General features: G+C 51.0%; 1 protein-coding gene across 1 annotated transcript; it reads left to right on the forward strand.

Annotated features, from left to right (window-relative positions):
- The first annotated feature begins 6361 nt into the window (after positions 1-6361).
- Positions 6362-9492, forward strand: ZG16 (zymogen granule protein 16). The gene is made up of 4 exons (XM_082713868.1): positions 6362-6737; positions 7965-8026; positions 8217-8349; positions 9070-9492. Exons 2-4 carry the CDS (start codon positions 7972-7974, stop codon positions 9383-9385), a joined length of 504 nt encoding a protein of 167 aa, XP_082569994.1. The 5' UTR covers positions 6362-6737; positions 7965-7971; the 3' UTR covers positions 9386-9492.
- Positions 9493-19212: the final 9720 nt, after the last annotated feature.

The following is a 19212-nucleotide window of genomic DNA, read 5'->3' on the forward strand; positions in this document are numbered from 1 at the left end:
CCTTGGTAATATGTGTGACATTTCACAGGCACCCTGACTGCCCTAAAAGAAGAGCAAATGGTTATCTTGCAGAGATCACAGTCCTGCAAGGCAGGAGTCTCTCTTGGTTTACAAATGTCCTTGAGATTTACAACAAAGAAGTTGCCTTATCAATAGCCCAATTTCCAAAGATACATAACTCAGTTCCTCACGCCCTAACGTCATTCTCCCCTCCATAAAAAAACTGAAGGAGATGGAGGTAGAAGGAAAAGTAAATAAAGTTAAATTTCTTTTAAGACCTAAATCTCACTAACAAGGACGTTTGATAGCAGGAATGTAACATTCCACCAGGAGACTCCCAATTGTCTTTATGTTAGTGCCTCATTAGAGGGAAAGTGGCCTTGGCTTGATAGTAACCAGGCCTTCCATATCCTGACAGTCTTCTTTATCCCAATAGCCCTTCTGAACAACCCTTTGTCCTCACCTACCCAACTCCTGTGTATATAACCAACCATTCCTAACAACCCGGGGCGGCAGCCGCATCTCTGCCTGCCCACGGGCCCTGTCCCCGTGCTTTAATAAACCACCATTTTGCACCAATGACGTCTTAAGAATTCTTTCTTTAGTCGTCGGCTCCGAACCTCCTCACCCCACCGAACCTGACTTAGGTTCTGGGACTTCATCACAGAGACCCCTTAAAAATAAAAATAAAAAAAAATTTAAGATTTTATTTATTTGTTTGATAGAGAGAGAGAGAGAGAGAGAGATCACAAGTAGGCAGAGCAGCAGGCAGAGAGGGGAAGCAGGCTCCCTGCTCAGCAGAGAGCTGGATGCACGGGTCCATCCCAGGACCCTGAGATCTGAGATCATGCCTTAGCCAAAGCAAACATTAACCCATTGAGCCACCCAGGAGCCCCTAAAAATGTCTTAAAAACAAAAAACAAAATGCATACACACAGATTACAAAAAGAATGACCATGTCATCATAGCTCGATAAAAGGAAATTAAAACCAGATCCCCAAGTGACTTTAATTGGAGATGTACAAATCAACTTGCAGAAAATTCTTTCTTTGAGGGGCACCTACCTGTCTCAGTCGGAAGAGCATTCGATTCTTGATTTCGGGATCATGAGTTCAAGCCCCGTATAGGATGTAGTGATGACTAAAAAAATAAACTTAAAAAAATGTCTTTCTTCAAGTCTCGTGATGCACTTGATTAAAATCTCCAGGATCTGACTAAGCTAAACGACCAAATAAAGCTACCTACAGATAAGAAAGACAAGGGCTGCTGCCCTCATCAACTTTATCTGAAAGAGATATAAAAAATAAAGGCCACGGGACACCTGGGTGGCTCAGCTGGTTCATTCAGCACCTGCCTTGGGCTCAGGTCCTGATCCCGGAATCCCTGACTGAGCCCCACGTGGCATCATCCGGCTTCTTGCTCAGTGCGGGGCCTGCTTCCCCCTCTCTCACTTCCCCTGCTGTGTTCCCTCTCTGGCTATCTGTCTCTGTTAAGTAAATAAATAATTTTTAAAAATATTTTATTTATTTATTTGAGAGAGAGACAGTGAGGGAAGCGTGAGAGGGGAGGTCAGAGGGAGAAGCAGACTCCCCGTGGATGCCAGACTCCATCCCAGGATTTCAGGATCATGACCGGAGCGAAGACAGACACTTAACCCGGGGAGCTACCCAGACACCTGACAAAGTGACTGCGTTGCATTCACCCAGCTCATGAGTGTTGGATGGAGGACCTCAACTCGAAATTCTATCTTTATGTCCAGGAATCTGCCAAATACAGAATTTCACCCTAAGATTCAGACATAAGAAGAAAACTCAAATACGACTCTGCCAGAAAGAGAGACAGACAGGAAAAGACCAAGGAGGGGCATTTAACAGAATTCTCACCAGCAGCCAGGGCGTCTGACCGTCATTACTGGGGCGCCTGCTCGGGGCCAGGTGGGGAGTAGGAGCGGGGAACTCAGAGGGGGGGGACACACGGTCCCCACCTCGGAGTGGGCGCCAGGTAGGGCTCCGTGTAAACAGATAGATTGCAGCGCAGGGTAATCAGAGCGGGGCTGGGGCTGCAGGAAGCACAGCCGGAGGCCGAGGACAGGAACTGTTTGAAGTGGGGGGGGGGGGGACAGCGGTGACTGAAGGCTTGGTGAGGGGTGCAGGGGGGGTGGGTGCAGGCGGAGGGGTGATGGTAGGGCTGAACGGCTCGAGGGTCGAAATGCTAAGAGGGCAGAAGGCGGAGAACACGGAGGCTGCAGGAGTGGCAGAAGCGGACTGCGGGTCATTGTCGCACGTGGGGCCCTGGGGACAGGAGGGGAGAACGGAGGGACTCTCCTCTGCGCCTTGGTGGGGTCACGTCTCTCGCGACCTCAGTTTCCTCACTGGGACCGTGAAGGATGGACAGAGAAAGAAAAGTTCGTTTTGCAGTTGTCGTAAAGCCCTTGGTTCCGAAGAAGCCAGGGAGACCGAGGGCTTACGGGAGGACAGGAAGAATCGGCTTCCCCAGCGGGAAACAGAGCTGCCAGCGCTCGACATTTTGGAAAATCCGGGATCTGGGCGAGGGGCGGATTCTCAGCCCCGCCCCCGCCCTCGCCCCCTCTCCAGCCCTCCGTCTCCTGCCCCAGGGTCTGAATTTGCACCAGCACTTAAGCCGCTTTGTCTGGGAGAGGAAGTAGTTCCCGGCGCCCAGCAGGAGGGGGCGGGGCGGGGCGGGGGGGGGCGGGGGGGTCGCTGGGGTGGGGGGGTGGGAGCGCCCGGGGCTGCCGCTGTGGGCGCCACCTGCACTGGTACCACCCACCAGCCCTGCCGAGCTCCGGTCTCCACGTTTAATTTTTTATTGAAAAAAAATTTTTTTTTTTTTTTTTTTTTAAATTGGGGCGCCTGGCTAGTAGCTCAGTCCGTTAAGCGTCTGCCTTGGACTCAGGTCATGATCCCTGCACCCTGGGATCGATCCCGGCCTGGGGCTCCGGGCTCAGCGGGGGGTCCTCTTCTCCCGCTCCCCCTGGTGCTCCCCTGCGTGTGCTCTCCCTCTAAAATAAATAAATAAAAGCATTAAACCTTTAATATATATATATATATATACACATACATATATATATACACACACATATATAGTTTATTTTCTTGAAAGACCCAGCCAGCCTAGGACTGAGGGGAAAGGAGAGGGACAAGCAGACTGGGGGCGGGGGGAGCCTGAGGTGGACTCACCCCACCTCGGGAGATCACCTGTGAGCGGAGCCAAGAGTCCCGGCTCAACGGACTGAGCCTCCCAGACGCCCTGCCACTCGCCACTCTTACTTATTTTTTTTTTAAGATTTTATTTATTTATTTGACTGAGAGAGGTCACAAGTACACAGAGGGGCAGGCAGAGAGAGAGAGGAGGAAGCAGGCTCCCTGCTGAGCAGAGAGCTGGATTCGGGGCTCGATCCCAGGACCCTGAGATCCTGACCTGAGCGGAAAGCAGAGGCTTAACCCACTGAGCCACCCAGGCGTCCCCTCCACTTGCCACTTTTAAAAGGCAAAACCCAGGGCACCTGGGTGGCTCAGTCTTAGCGTCTACCTTCCGGGTGGGGGTGGGAGGGTCCTGATCCCAGGGTTCTGGGATCGAGCCTTGCATCGGGCTCCCTGCTCCAAGGGAGGCCTCCTTCTCCCTCGTCCACTCCCCCTGTTTCTGTTCCCTCTCTTGCTGTGTGTCTCTGTCTCTGTCAAATAAATAAGTAAATCTTTAAAAATATAAAAATAAAGGCAAAACCCCTCAATGGTTCCCCTTACCATCAGGAGGAATCCAAACTCCTGACCACAGGGGCTGCCCAGAACCTCCCTTTGCCCCTGCACACAGCCCGCAGCCTCCGTGCTCAGGGCATTGGTAGCCGTGCCTTCGCCAGGCCCAGTCTTCACCCGAACATCTGTCCTCTGTCCGAACATCTGTCCTCTGTCCATTGCTTCCGTCAGGTCTTTAGGAATATTACCCAAGGAGGGTGGCCTCCCAGGCAGAGGGAACGGCTTCCACAGACTTGCTTTTGGTTCACTCTTTCTTTTTTTTTCTTTCTTCCTTTTTTTTTTTAAGATTTTATTTACTTATTTGACAGAGAGAGAGATCACAAGTAGACAGAGAGGCAGGCAGAGAGAGGTGGGGGTGGGGGGAAGCAGGCTCCCGCTGAGCGGAGAGGCAGATGCCAGGCTCCATCCCAGGGCCCTGAGAGCATGACCAGAGCACAAGGTAGAGGCTCAGCCCACGAGCCAGCCAGGCGCCCCGCTGTATTTTCTCACTGTCCGTCTTGTGCTGTCAGTGCACTGGTTGTCTGGTGCTCCGTGGAGTGACAGCTTCTGCGGGTTCGGGGACCCCCCTCGGGCGGGCTGTCCAGCGTCTGGAAGGGCACCTCCAACACGCAGATGCTCCTTCGATGTATCCAGTCAGTTGCTTTGCCAAGAGGGCAGGGAAGACAGACAGACAGACAGAATGCAAGCTGCCCCAGCCACAGAAAGCCTGGGGAGGCTTTGGACTCTTACAGCCTGTGGAGGGGGAATGTAGGCTGGGCGTCCGGTGACTCCCGCTCCCTCTAGGACTGGGGCGGGGTGACCCGCACGGCCTGTAGGACTAAGGTGGGCCCCCGGCAGACACACGGGTACATCGCGGAACGTTCAAACCGGAGCCAGTGAAGTGGAAGCGGAGGGGGGCCTGGTGTCCCCCTGCCTCCGTCATCTTCCTCCCGGCTCTTCAGGCACGGACTCCGAGTGTTTGCCGGACGTCCCCGCATTCGGGGCACAAGGGCCCATCTGGTCTCCGGGACCGACAGAGGATGTGCCTGGAGACCCCTTCCACGGGAAGAAAGGCCTCTCTTGCCCTCTGGAGAGGGGCTGGAGGCCTGCTGTGGGGAAGCCTGGGACCAGCTGCAGGCATAGGAGACACTCCGGCTCTCCTCGTAGGCGGGGTCCGCGCATCAGAGTGAAGCTATGACAAGCACGGGAGCCCCTGTCCTGAGGGTCCCAGGTCTGTCATGCGTGGAAAGACCCGGGCATTCTCCCGAGGTCTCAGACCTCTCTGAGCTGCCGTCTTTAATACTCGGTGTTCGGTTCCGTCCTGTGGGATCTACTCCTAAGAAGGAAGAGGAGAGAGACCAACAGTAATGAGAGAAGAGAGAGGGACTGGGGGGCGGGGGGCAAAGAACAGCAGCAGCAGGAAAAAGGCACCGAGGCGCCTGGGTGGCTCAGTTGGTTAAGCAACTGCTTTCGGCTCAGGTCACGTCCCGGAGTCCCAGGATCGAGTCCCGCATCGGGCTCCCAGCTCCATGGGGAGTCTGCTTCTCCCTCTGACCTTCTCGCCTCTCATGCTCTCTCTCACTGTCTCTCTCTCAAATAAATAAATAAAATCTTTAAAAAAAAAAAAAAAAGAAAGAAAGAAAGAAAAATCCTCAGGGCGGGTGATGCGCGGGTGGGGTTTAAGATCAAGACAAGGAGAGAACCGGGAAAGAAACCGGAGAGGACCAGAGACAGAACAAAATATCTGGAATGAAGGAGAAGTTAGGTCAGCAGGACAGGCTTGTTTTGACCTTGGAGCAGAGAGGTCAGACGACACATCCTCGGCTGTCCTCCTTATTCTGGAACCGCTGGGGGAGGAGCCCTGTGCTATCTCCGGCTCCTTCAGGTGGGGCTGCCTTGCTTTCTGGGGAGGAGTCCGCGCTCCCGGACGGGGAGCCGGTGATGGGGGGGGGGGTGCTCTGTGTGTCCGGCTCCAGGTCAGCACTAAGAGGCTAATGACTCCAGCCCCTCCCTGGGCTCCCCCCTTCCCTCTGCTCGGGAGGATCCGCTGACGCAGAGGGTCAAAGAGCCAACCCTAGACTCAGGAGTCCATCCTAGGGACTTACAGGGAACAGAAGGGCCTCCGAAGAGAAGAAATCTATGACATCAGCCCCCGGAGGTTTCAGACCTTGGGGCTGGCACGCGGGGGCACTGGGGACACGACCGGGGAGGATGGTTCTGTGTGGGCGTAACCCGCAAAAGATTGAGCTGTGGCTCCCAGGAGTCCTAAGGTCCTGAGCCCCGATCTGCCCCCAAAGGAGGACCCGTCTACTTCCTTAGCTTCCCCCTGGGCCCTCTGGCTGGACTGTCTGTCCCCAGGAGGGGATCTACAGGTGTTCAGTGTTCACCTGCAGCACCATGTTACCCTTCTCAGAAAAGGTTTGTGAACCATCTGGTAGGTGGAGGACAGACACATGGGCGGGCGTGGGGATGGGGAGCAAGTACAGCGAGCGAAATAGTAACTAGGGCAGCATGGACATGGGCTATACGGGTGTCACTGTGTAATTCTTTTCATTTTCCTTTATGTTTGGATATATATATAGTAACAGGGAAGACAATTGTCTGGAAGATAGTAGGCGCTCCTAAGTACAGGACGTGGGGACTAGAATCCCTTTGCAGCAGGATCTATGTTTCAAATGCCCTACGAGGACAGTGTTTATCCTGAAAGATGACAGCCTGCGGGGGATCGCACCTGCGGACACCCAAAGAGGGGAGAGAGAGACTTAGACCACACCCAGCAGTGATCAGTAACTTCTCCCACCCAAAGCTGCCGCCCCTTCGGTGGGTGAAGTTTTCTCAAGTGCGTTCTGGGAGCCCTGAGATCTGGGCCTTGGCCCCGAGCGAACCCCACCCTGTGATCTAGAACCCGTGCCGGGGAGAGGCAGGATAAGAAATTCAGGACTCGGCCTAACGACTCACCCTAACAGATTGACCGTATTTGCACAGGAGGTGAGGTTCACACGATAAACAGCAGGGGGAGGGCTTGGACCTGGTATAAAAGATCTGAAAGCGTCAGGGGGTTACTTTGCACTTGAAACAGCCAGGTGAGGGGTGACCGAGGCCTGAGCGAAGGGGTGACAGGGATGGCTGGGTTGAGTTGGGGGGAATTCAAGCTGAGCTGGGCAGGAACCTGCCCGGACTGAGTGGCAGAGGACACCTGTGTTGTCAGCGAGGCTGGGACGTCTGCGGCTGAGTGGGGTGCTAAGATATCCGGGTCTCTGTGGAAGGACTGGGGATGCCTGGGGTGCTCGGGAGCATTGACGTGGCCAGATTTGTGTTAGTGGGGAAAGAAGGATGATACGTGGAACAGGCGTCTGAAATCTATTGTCTTTTTTTTTTTTAAAGATTTTATTTATTTGACAGACAGAGATCACAAGTAGGCAGAGAGGCAGGCAGAGAGAGAGGGAAGCCGGCTCCCTGCTGAGCAGAGAGCCTGATGAGGGGCTCGATCCCAGGACCCCGGGATCATGACCTAAGCCATAGGCAGAGGCTTAACCAACTGAGCCCGCCAGGCGCCCCTGAAATCTATTATCTTGAGCCGGTCCAAACTCTCCCTGCAATCTCTCAGTGTGTCCACCTCTGCCTGAACTACTCTGATGCTCATGGTGGCACAGTCTCGTCTCTCATCACCTCTGCTCCCCGGGTGACACAGACACAGCTCTAAAATGCTCCTTTCCTTCTAATCTGAGACCAGCGCGAAGCTAAGAATTTTACCTTTGCCCAGGAGGTCCCCCGAGCCAGGCCAGTGCATCACAGGCAGATTTCAGTTGGTCATGCTCAGACTCTTGGTTGGAAAACTCAACCGTCCCTAAGATCTGGAGACGGTCTCCACTTCTTTGCCAACTCTCTTCCTGCTTCGTGCTGGGAGGGAACAGGACGTAACACAGCTTGGCCCAGATAGAAGGTTAGGATTGATCTTCTGACCTGGGATAGAAGAAGGGTGTTGGCTACCTCCAGACCAGGGAGCACAGAGGGGTTACGGACACAGTAGATAGTCTTCCAGGAGCAGGACCAGAGATTAGAGACCATCCTTTCCAAGCCCAAGACTAGGTCAGTTAGGTCTGAGTTGAAGGATACAGAAGGTGGAGTCTCAGCTGGAGGTCAGGGATGCCTGGCTAGGATGAAGTCCAAAGGAAAAAGGCTAAGCCTTGACTTTGTGCGTTCTTTCCACTTCAGCCCCAGAATGTTGGCCACCGCTCTTCTGGCCCTTCTCTGTGCATCAGCCTCGGCCAAGGCCAGTAAGTGAGAAAGAAGCCAGGAGCCCAGCACTAGCATCATGGGAAGGCAGCCTTCTGCAATGCTGGTGGCCACGGCTCAATTTCAGAGGCCGGCTTGGGGTGGTGGGCACTGAGTTGTGGGAGGTACTGGCGTGGTGGGGAGAAACTCAGCTCCTGAGGTTTCTTCTCTGACTCCTCCTGTCCCCTCCAGTTCAGGCGAGGGCCTCCTCCTACAACGGAGAGTATGGGGGCGGTGGAGGAGAGCGCTTCTCTCATTCTGGCTACCAGCTGGAAGGCCCCATCACCGCCATCCGCGTCCGCGTCAACAGATACTACATCGTAGGGTAAGATTCTCTGCGTTTCTCTGGTTTGAGGATCCTTTGATCTTGGTGAACTGGGAAGTTCTCAGTCTACTTGGGGTCACGTCTGTTCCAGTCAAAGTCCCAGGGATAATATGTATGTGAAAGAGATCTGAGGCCAGCGCTGCCACGACTAGCCCTCCAGCCCCCAGCACACGTGACCTTGGGCAAATCTTCTAGCATGGCTGCTGGGGGGCCTAGAAGCTGGCTGGTTTGGTGCCCCCCCCCCCACCGGAGGCATAAGCCCCCTCAGGCATTCCTCCCTCTTTGCTGATGCTTCTCCCCCAAAATGTGCATCTTCTGAGCCTGGACTACATCCTGGGACAACAAAGTCTCTGCCCTCATGAGAGGCTTCCAGAATATTCCTTCTGCTCCTTTCGCATGGGGTGGCGGGGGGTGGGGGGCATGTCGTGGCCGGCACAGCGGGAATCTAGAATTCCCCAAATCAAGCTTCTGCACTGGTCTGGTCTGGCCGACTCTGGCTAAGTTACTTTTCCTTCCTGAGCCTGTGTGTGTTTTGGCAAAATGAGTTGAAGTTCCCCATACGATCTCAAGGGCTCCCTCATCCCTCCCACGCCGTGGGACTGGCAGGAGACTTGCCCCCCTGTCCCCGGTTTGCGGGTCTTGGAGGGTACGCCAAGAGGTCCTGCACCCTGGTCAGCCCGCTCAGTGTGCGTCTTCCTCCCCTCCCCGCCCGGCCCCTAGTCTCCAGGTCCGCTACGGCAAGGTGTGGAGCGACTACGTGGGGGGCACGCAGGGCGACCTGGAGGAGATCTTCCTGCACCCCGGGGAGTCCGTGATCCAGGTGTCTGGCAAGTACAAGTATTACCTGAGGAAGCTGGTCTTCGTGACTGACAAGGGCCGTTACCTGCCTTTCGGGAAGGACACAGGCACGAGTTTCAACGCCGCCCCCCTGTACCCCAACACCGTCCTCCGGTTCATCAGCGGCCGCTCGGGTTCCCTCATCAATGCCATCGGCTTGCACTGGGACAGCTACCCCAGTGACTGTGGCAGTTGCTGAAGCCCAGGCTCGTCCCAGGCCGGGCACTGCGGTGGGGGTGGGAGACCGTCTCTACCACTAACCTCATCCACGTGGCTCCATACAAAAAAATAAAAGGACATAGCGGCCGCTTGTGTCTGTGGGTGTGTGTCGCTGTACGTCGCTCTGGGGAAGAGAGAGAGAGAGAGAGAGAGAGAGAGAGAGAGGTGTAAGAGTCTTGGGCTTTTTTTCGTAATCAGAGGAGATAAGATTCCAGCTTGTACCAACTCGTTTTCAAGGAGAGCTTCTGGGACTGTTTACCCAAACTGGGGTTCTGAGGCGGAGGGTAAAGACTAGCTGTGTCTTATCACCCAAGTCCCAGATGTTCCACTCTCTAGCCCTCCTCGCTGCTGGAGATAAAGCCTTTCCACCAAGAGGCCCTTGACCTTGACTGACTTGCTGTCTGTGGCCTGGGCCACCTGACTCCTGAAGCTTGGCCTACGTTACCCCTGCCTAGCTGCCCCCCACCTGTGCCCAGCAGCACCGGTGTCCTTGCTTAGCTTAGCTCGTGAAGAACTGGGCTTCCTTCCCTAAGAAGCCATCACCTTCCCAATGCCTTGTACTCGGCCAATACTATCCTCAAGAAAGGGCATGATCGGAAGGGTGGCTTTCCATCGTGGCTTTTCAGGGACAGGAGGGTTGCTGTTGGCTACATAGATACAGCGAGGATATAAAGTTACTTCGAAGAGAATTCTTGGGACTCTAGTTGCAGTCCTAAGATTGTGAAGTTTTTTGTTTCTTCTTTCGGTGTGGTGGTTGGGGCTGGGGGAAGTCACTCGGTGCTCCCAAAAGATTGATTGACCTTAGGGGGATCATTTCTTTCCAGTGAGACAAAGATGACAAGTATGTCCACGTAATTTTAGTTTTGTTTTTTAAAGATTTTGTTTATTTATTTGTCGGAGAGAGAGAAAGAGAGAGCACAAGCAGGGGGAACGGCAGGCAGAGGCAGAAGCAGGCTCCCCGCGGAGCAAGGAAGCTGATGTGAGACTCGATCCCAGGACCCTGGGATCATGACCTGAGCTGAAGGCATCAGCTTCACTGCCTGAACCACCCAGACATCCCTACATGTAATTTTAGAAAGAAATGTTATTTAAAAGAAAGAAAGAAAAGAAATGTTAACATTACAGAAGCAAACTCGTATCTAGCTTGTTTTTTTTTTTAACAATTTCTTTCTTCCTCTCAAACAACTCCACAGAATGGAATAATGATGTCACTGTAATTTTTTTCCTGAGGTATAAAGCACCTAAGATCCACCCTTTTAAAGTGTGTCATTTCGGTGGTTTTTAGTACATTCAGATGGTGCAACCATCATCTCGAATTCCAGGATACTGTCATCAGCTCAGAAAGAAACCTCATGCCCGTTAAGCAGTCACTCCCCATTCCTCTGTCCCAGCCCCTTGGAACCACTCATCTACTTTCTGTCTCTATGGATTTGCCTATTCCCGACATTTCATTTCCTGTAGAAGGAAGCATACAGTACTGTGGCCTTTTGTGTCTGGCTTCTCCCCCTGGGCATATTTGCAAGGTTCATCCATGTCCTAGCACGTCAGTACTTTGTTCCTGTGTGTGGCCAAGTCTGACCGCAGCTATCTGGTCAATTTTAGGATGGGCTCTAAACCAGCGCTTTCATCGGAGGTGGGTGGGGGTGGTTTGGGGGGTGGAGAGGTTGGACCACGCTCTCAGCTAAGAGGCAGAAACAGCAGAAGGGGATGGAGTAGTGCGATTCCTGGCTTTTGCCTAGTTATATTAGGCTTTTGTACCAGATTTGACTTCAAGAAAATTTTTCTTTACTTATAAAGTCTGAAAATTGCTGAACTGAGCTAATCATTTATCAAATATTCTCTGCTTGGTGCTTTGGAATACAAAGACCACTGAAAGTTGGGTTCTCTTCCTCTAGTTGAGGGGAAGACGTGGTGATGGGAGGGTGTGTGTGTGTCTCTCTGTGTGTGTACGTGTGTGCACATGTGTACAGGGGCCCAGTCCTGGGCGCAGGCTCCAGGTTATGCAGAAATATGAACATACAAAAATGAAAAGTGGCTTAGCACAGCTAAAATGCAAAGTACAACTGGGTAAAGATGAAAGGTGCGTGAAGGAGGAGAGGCTAGAAGAGCGGCCGTGTCTAGTATCCGCAACTGGGAAGAGTGGGATCCTCTCTGGGATGAGGAGAACAAGGGGAAATTAGCCTTGTTTTAAAATTTATTAATTTTTAGGGTGGCAGGGGCAGAGGAAGATGGAGAGAGAATATTAAGCAGCCTCTATCCCCAGCATGGGGCCCGACACGGGGCCTGATCTCACAACCCCAGGATTAAGAGTCACATGTTCTACCGACTGAGCCCAAGAGGTGACCCCGAGAGATGACAGGATTTATTGCAGAGACTTGGCTCCCCAGATGTGGAGCCGGGTGAGGCAAGTCTAAAATCTGGAGGGCGGGCTGGCCGTCTGAGAACTCGGGCAGGAGGGTGTGCTGCGGTCCAGAGGCGACATTTCTTTTTCCTCAGGGAAACCCCCAGTTTTTTCTTTCGCTTCCTTGTAAATTAATGTCTTATGTTATCAAAATTTACACATTTAGTAACTTAATTTTCTTAAATTTTTTCCCAGCTTTGCTGAAGTATAATTGACAAATAGAATTCTAATATTTTTGAAGTATACAATGTGATAGTTTGATACATGGACATGGAAAAAGGACTCCCACAGTCAAGCTCATTAACACACCCATCATCTTACAGTTGCCTTAAAAAATTTTTTTTAATTGAAGAATAATTGACATACAATATTGTATTAGTTTCAGGTGTGCAACATAGTGATTCAGTATTTATATACATGATGAAGTGGTTGGATCGTCCGGGTGGTGCAGTCCATTAAGCATCCGACTCTTGGTTTTGGCTCGGGTTGTGATCTCAGGATGGTGAGATGGAGCCCTCCGTGGTCATCAGAGTCGGCTTGTCCCTCTGTTCCTCCCCCACCCCTGCTCATGCTCACTCTATCTCTCAAATAATAATGATAAATAATAAAATAAATAAGTAATATCTTTAAAAAAAATTGTTACAATATCATTGACTGTACCCCGTACATTGTATATTACATTCCCATATCTTATTTATTTTTTTTTTAGAAAATATTTTATTTATTTATTTGAAAGAGAGAATGCACAAGCAAGGGGGAGGGGCAGAGGGAATGGGAGAAGCAGACTCCCCACTGAGCAGGGAACCAGAGGTGGGGCTCCATCCCAGGACCCGAGGACCATGACCTGAGCAAAAGGCAGACGCTTAACTGACTGAGCCACCCAGGCACTTCCCATATCTTATTTTATCAACAGTTACCTTAAAAAAATTTTTTTTGTTGGTGAGAATGCCTAAGATCTACTCTCTTAGCAAACTGCAGTCATTTAATACAGTATTTTCCGCTACAGTCACCGTGCGACACGGAGGAAAGTCTGTGCCCTTTTACCAACATCTTCCCATTTCCATATTTCCCAGCTCTTAGCAACCACATCCTACTGTTTCTTATGTGTTTCACTTTTTTTTTTTTTTTAAGATTTTATTTATTTATTTGACAGAGAGAGAGGGAGAGAGCACAGCCAAGAATGGCAGAGGGGACCGAATCCCAAAACAACCTGAGCCGAAGCAGACACTTAGCTCACTGAGCCACCCAGGTGCCTCCTCCCCTCTTTTTTAAGTAATCTCTACTCTGAAGGCTGGGCTTGAACTCACCACCCTGAGCTCAAGTGTGGCGTGTATCACACATAAGTGATACCATGCAGTACCAGTTTTGCTTTTATTTTTTATTTATTTTATTTTAAGCCTCTCAACTCACTGGGTGAGACCCACCCAGCTGACCCAGGATCATTACTTAAGGTCATATGATCGTAGATGGTCACTGCCTCTAAGCATCCTCACCGCAACACCTAGGTTAGTTTGATTGAATGCCCTCCTACAGCCCTAGTCAAACTGAACTAGAACTACCTGTTGCACCTGAGCAACCCTAGGAGGGCTGGGGTGAGGAGTCAGGACAACCGCAGGCAGTGAAGGCGTTTGCTGACCGAAATCAGATAAATCGGTTACTGCGGAATGCTGGGAACTTAGCTATTTGCTTCTAAAGGTCACAGTGAGTTGACAAGAGAAATGTCCAGAGACTTGGGAAAGCTAAGTCCTACCTCCCCGCACAGCTACACAGCCTCAGTCAAATCCCTTTACCTCTGTGGGTTTCAATCACCTATTTGTAAAATGAGCTCCTCTGGGTCACATGCTTTCTAAGATGTATCGAGCTCATATATCCTAGAAATCTAATTTCTAAGACTTTATTGTTACATGAAAACAACTGGCCTCATTGTGCACTGGTTGAACGCCATCGAGGGATAACCGAGCTGTGTGTGTGTATGAAGGAGGTGGCCTGGAGCAAGGGCACAGCTGAGCTCCCCCCAAGTAAGGAGTCCTCGGGAGCATGCCCGGAACGAAGGTCGCCAAGGCCCACAAGCTACAAAGAGAGCCCACAGCTGCACTGATGGCAACCTGCAGCTGAAAGGCACCCTCTCAACAGGACGCCTCTCCCCACACCTCATCACCTTGTCCCCCTCGGCCAGCTACGGGCGCCTGGTGGGCTCAGTCGGTACAGCATGGGACTCTTGATCTCAGGGTTGTTAAGGTCGAGCCCCATGTTAGGTGTAGAAATTATTAAAAATAAAATCTTGAGGGGCGCCTGGGTGGCTCAGTGGGTTGGAGACTCTGTCTTCAGCTCAGGTCATGATCCCAGGGTTCTGGGATCGAGTCCCACATCGGGCTCTCTGCTCAGTGGGGAGCCTGCTTCCTCCTCTCTCTCTGCCTGCCTCTCTGCCTACTTGTGATCTCTCTCTCTCTTTCAAATAAATAAATAAAATCTTTAAAAAAAAAAAAAAGTTCCTCCCTACAGCAGGTCACAAATTAACCAAATTAACTGGGTGATAATGTAACTATGGCTGTTTCCTCCTTTGGATCATCCGGAACTCCACAGCGGCTGGAATTGAGTCCTCCAGCTCCCACTGCAGAGGGTCGGGGGCAAAGAGCCATTTTCAGTAAAGACTGTGCCAGGCGTCTTGCGCATTCCCGGGAGCAGAGAAACCTTAATCCGCCCTGCTGACGCAGTCACCCAGGAGACAGCCAAGGTCAAATCCGTGAACAACAACCACCAACCGAACCCGACTGTCCAAGAAACCGAAGACTCCCCTCGGCCTACAGCTTGCGGGTTTCAAGAAAGTTTTGGGCCCCATATCTTCAAGGCTGGCCACTGGGAGGAGGCAATCCTTAGTGTTAGCACTCAGACTTGTGTGCGCTGCGGCAGGACAGCAAATACAGGGTGAGACGGAACACGGAAAAGGGAACGTACACTTACTTTGCATCATGTGTTAGGAGTCCAGGCACTCTGTCAAAGTACTTCATTTGATTGTGACAAAGATCCTGTTGGAAAGTAGTAAGCGTAGTCTCAGTTTCGGATGACATCACCAGTGATGTCACCAAGACTGAAATCAGTTGCGTTTGTAGGTTTGAGAGTTACAGTGGCACGTGCCGAGGGTCACTGTGTCTCCACCCCTCCAAGCCTTCAACTCGTGCTCATTCCCCCATAGGTAATAACCGAGCAAACCCTGGTTTTTCCCCTCTTTTCTGCATCAGTGTGCTATCAAAGAAAAGTCACCCGGAAACCCTCTAAAGCTTAGTTGGGCAAAACGAAGTGGGCGTTCTCAGACTTAGCACAAACTGGACTCTGAAAGATTACATGGCTTCCTTCGCTCATACTGCAAATACTTATTAGGTGCCCGTGAAGCTTCAGGCACTCCGCTAACTGCTGTATCACGTTCCAAGTCACAAACACAGCAGCCGGCGGGATCAAGGTCAGGGTCAAACTCAGGTCTTTCTGATGCGAAAATCTGGGCATTTTCCACATGTCCGTGATTTTCAAACACCTTAGAAACAAAACCTTACAAGATTCTGCACATGATTTCTGTCAAATGCATATACCTGTTGAACCCAAACCCCTCTATCAAGATACATAGAATATCACCCCCCCCCAAATTCCTTCTGGGTCCTTCCCTGTCACTTCCTGTCCCCAACTCCCAAAAGGCAACCCATCTTTCGTGACTTTTCGCCACCAACTAGTGAAGCCTGTTCTGCATTCAAACTGCCATTGCACGGAGCTTTTGGAAAACTCACTGTATACCCCAGAGGAAATGAGTGAAAAGGCAAATGACTTCAGTATTATCATGAAAATCATTTTAACTCTGCGGCGGCCAGGGGTCCCCAGACCACATTTTGAGAGTCCTTGCTCTAGGGATTACAATATTTTGTTTTGTTTGAAATGTTAATATACTACTCTGTTTTGTGTTCTCAAAGCTGGAATCCTTTGCTGGGCCAGCCTCATTCCAGCAAGTACATCAAACTGGCCCAGGCACAGCAGCCTTCAAAGCTTCGCCACCCGGGGCAGGCTGGCAAGGCTTCCTGGCCACCTGAGGGGCTCTATTATCTCTCTCAGGAGTTCTCCTTCCCCACCCGGCCCCCCAGATCTGGTCCTTTCTTTCCAGCGCCAATTCCCTTCTCAGTCACGGCTGCTTTGCCTCACTTAGGATTCTGAGGACTGCAGGACAGACCCGTCTGCCTGGCTCACTAGTCTCCTTCCAGTTGTAATGGTGTAAATGCTACATGACTTTGCTCTGCTCTCCTTGGCTTCCTAAGGGCCTAGTTAAAAAAGGGGGAAAAAAAAAAGTAAAAAAAAAAAAAATCCACTGCTTCTTTCTCTTCTCCTGCTTGCCTGCCAGGTATTTAATGACTCGATTTCTCAACTCAATTAAGACAACCCAAGGAAGCAGATTCCACCATTATTCCCTTCTAGCACCTGAGGAAACTTTACCCTGGGTCTGTACCTAAGCCACTTATTCAACCTCTGGAGTCCCAGTCCCCTGACCTCTTTGCTGGCAGGTGTCTCACCAAATATCTGGGGACTGGCATCGGCTATGAAAACCTGAAGAGCCCTTCCTGAAGGGTGGGGAAAATCAAAGTGCGGAAAGTTTTATGTCAGTGGTTTCCGAAGTGTGGTCCAGGAAATTCTGGAGGCCCCTGAGACACGTGTGTGTGTGTGTGTGTGTGTGTGTGTGTGTGTGCGCGCGCGCGCGCACATGCGAGGCCAAAGCTATTTTCATAATAGAACTAGGATGCCATCTGCCTCTTCCCTTGCATCCTTTCTTGAGAATGCTGTGGAGTTTTCAAGAAACTATATGACAAATTGGTCTCACAACATCCTGAATGCACAAGCAGATAGCAGAATACAGCTATTTTCTTTAAAGCCACGCATTGTATTTGTAAAAATGTAAAACAGTGCCATTCTATTTTTTTCCTTTCCTTTGAAAAAGTTACTTTTAAAATTAAAATGTTACTTATATATTTTTAAAAGATTTTATTTATTTATTTGACAGACAGAGATCACAAGTGGGGGGGGGCAGGCTCCCCGCTGAGCAGAAAGCCCAATGTGGGGCTTGATCCCAGGACCCTGAGATCACGACATGAGCCGAACAAAGGCAGAGGCTTTAATCCACTGAGCCACCCAGGCACCCCAGACTTTTATTTGTTTTTATAAGTTTTTTTAAAAAAAGATTTTGTTTATTTGACAGAGAGAGACATCGCAAGAGAGGGAACACAAGCAGGGGGAGTGGGAGAGGGAGAAGCAGGCTTCCTGCTGAGCGGGGAGCCCAATGTGGGGCTCGATCCCAGGACTTTGGGATCGTGACCTGACCTGAAGGCAGATGCTTAATAACTGAGCCACTCGAGCAGATTTTTAAATGGAGATAAAGGGACTGCATAGCTCAGTTGGTTAAGGGGCTGCCTTTGGCCAGGTCATGACCCCAGGGCCCTGAGACTTGGTCCCAAATTCTGCTCCTCGTTCAGCAGGGAGCCTTCTCTGACTGCTGCTCCCCCCCTCTTGCTCTCAGACAAATAAATAAAATCTTAAAAAAAAAAGTAAATGGAGATAGAATTCACACAACATAAAACTTACCATTTTTAAGTGTACACTTCAGTGGTTTTCAGTATATTCACTATGTTGTACAACTATCACACTAATTCCAGAACATTTCTATCACCCAAAAAGAAACTCCATACCTAATGGCGATAGTCATAATTCACCCTTTCACCAAAGCCCTGATCTACTTTCTGTCTCTATGGATTTGTTACTGCAGTTTTGAAGTGCGTGAATAAATATTTTTAATTTGTTTTAAGTTCTAATACAGTTACTATGGAATAGACACAACCCATATAAACAAAAGATCTTTGGGGTTTCAATTTTTATTGTTTTTAAGATCTGTAAATTGTGGGCACCTGGATAGTTCAGTGGGTTAAGCCTCTGCCTTTGGTTCAGGTCATGATCTCAGGGTCCTGGGATCCAGACCCCATCAGGCTCCCTGCTCAGCGGGAAGCTTTCCCCCCTCCCCACCCCTGCCTGCCTCTCTGCCTACTTGTGATCTCTGTCAAAATAAATAAATAAAATCTTTTTAAAAATCTTTAAATTATTTTTTAAGTAATCTCGAGATCAAGGGATGCATGTCCGCCAACTGGGCCAGTCAGGCACCCCTGGTGCCTCATTTTTTAAGAATGTAAAAGGATTCCAAGGCCAAAAAACTTGGGAACCACTGATCTAACACTTTTTTTTTTTTTTTTTTAAGATTTCATTTTATTTGTCAGAGAGAGAGAGAGCGAGAGAGAGCGAGCGCACAGGCAGGCAGAGTGGCAGGCAGAGGCAGTGGGAGAAGCAGGCTCGCCGCCGAGCAAGGAGCCCGATGTGGGACTCGATTCCAAGATATGGGGATCATGACCCTAGCCCAAGGGCTCCGCTTAACCGACTGAGCCACCCAGGCGTCTCTTACTTTTTTTTAATAGGTTGGACCTACTCTCTAAGCCAGGACCCTACCAGGAGCTCAAAGATGGATATTCATCTCTGGTTAAGCTTCCAGAAGGAACAGGTAGCTACTTCGCAGACCAGTGCACCCCAGGACGTCGGGTGGGTGGAACCGCGGTGAAAACCACAAGCTACAAGACCGCACACGTCTTTAACTCTCACTCGGATGTGCTGAGTTACAAAGTAACATCTGCGCCGGTCTCGTGCGCTCCGCTCTGCCCTAAGAGGACACAGACGTCACCTGGCGCATCTGGGCTCAGCCAGAGGGGAGTGCGCCGTCATGAGTGTCCACATGCAGAGAGCGTGGTCCAGACCTCCAGCAGTGACAGAAGTGACCAGAAGGTCAAGTACCGTTGACTGGCCCTGAGTTCAAGTCCCGGAATCCACAAAAAAGACCCCCCTCCACCCCACAGGGCGCGGAACAACCCGAGGCAAGAAACCTCAGAAAATGAAGCTCACTTAGAATGACCCGTGTTTCCCTCTTCCTTTTTCATATAATCCCCCCTTCTGCCGCCAACATAGCGAAAACTGAATTCCACGCAGGGGACTTTGGGGGTAAGTCGATGGACTGCCTTCGATCCGTGCTTGATTCGTACCAAAATTCACGGTTGAGGCGGCCAGTCTACACTCCCGCGTATCTATGCCTGGAAACCCGAAAGCCAGAAGGTACCGGGGGCCCAGGGCCCGGCCGCGCCCAGCAGCTCCTCCCACGGCCGGCCTCCCGCGCCAGAGTTCAAGCTCCGTGCCGCGGTGCCGCCCACGGTCAACCTGCGCGCATGCGTCCTCCGCCCGCGGAAACTTTTTCTTGCAGGTCCCGGAGGCGAACCCTAGAGGGCGCAATAGCCGAGCGCCTCCAACAGGGACTTCCGGCGGCGAGTAGGCGTGATTGGTGGAGCCCC

This window comes from Mustela nivalis, assembly GCF_964662115.1.
Source record: "Mustela nivalis genome assembly, chromosome: 19".
Taxonomy (NCBI): Eukaryota; Metazoa; Chordata; class Mammalia; order Carnivora; family Mustelidae; genus Mustela; species Mustela nivalis.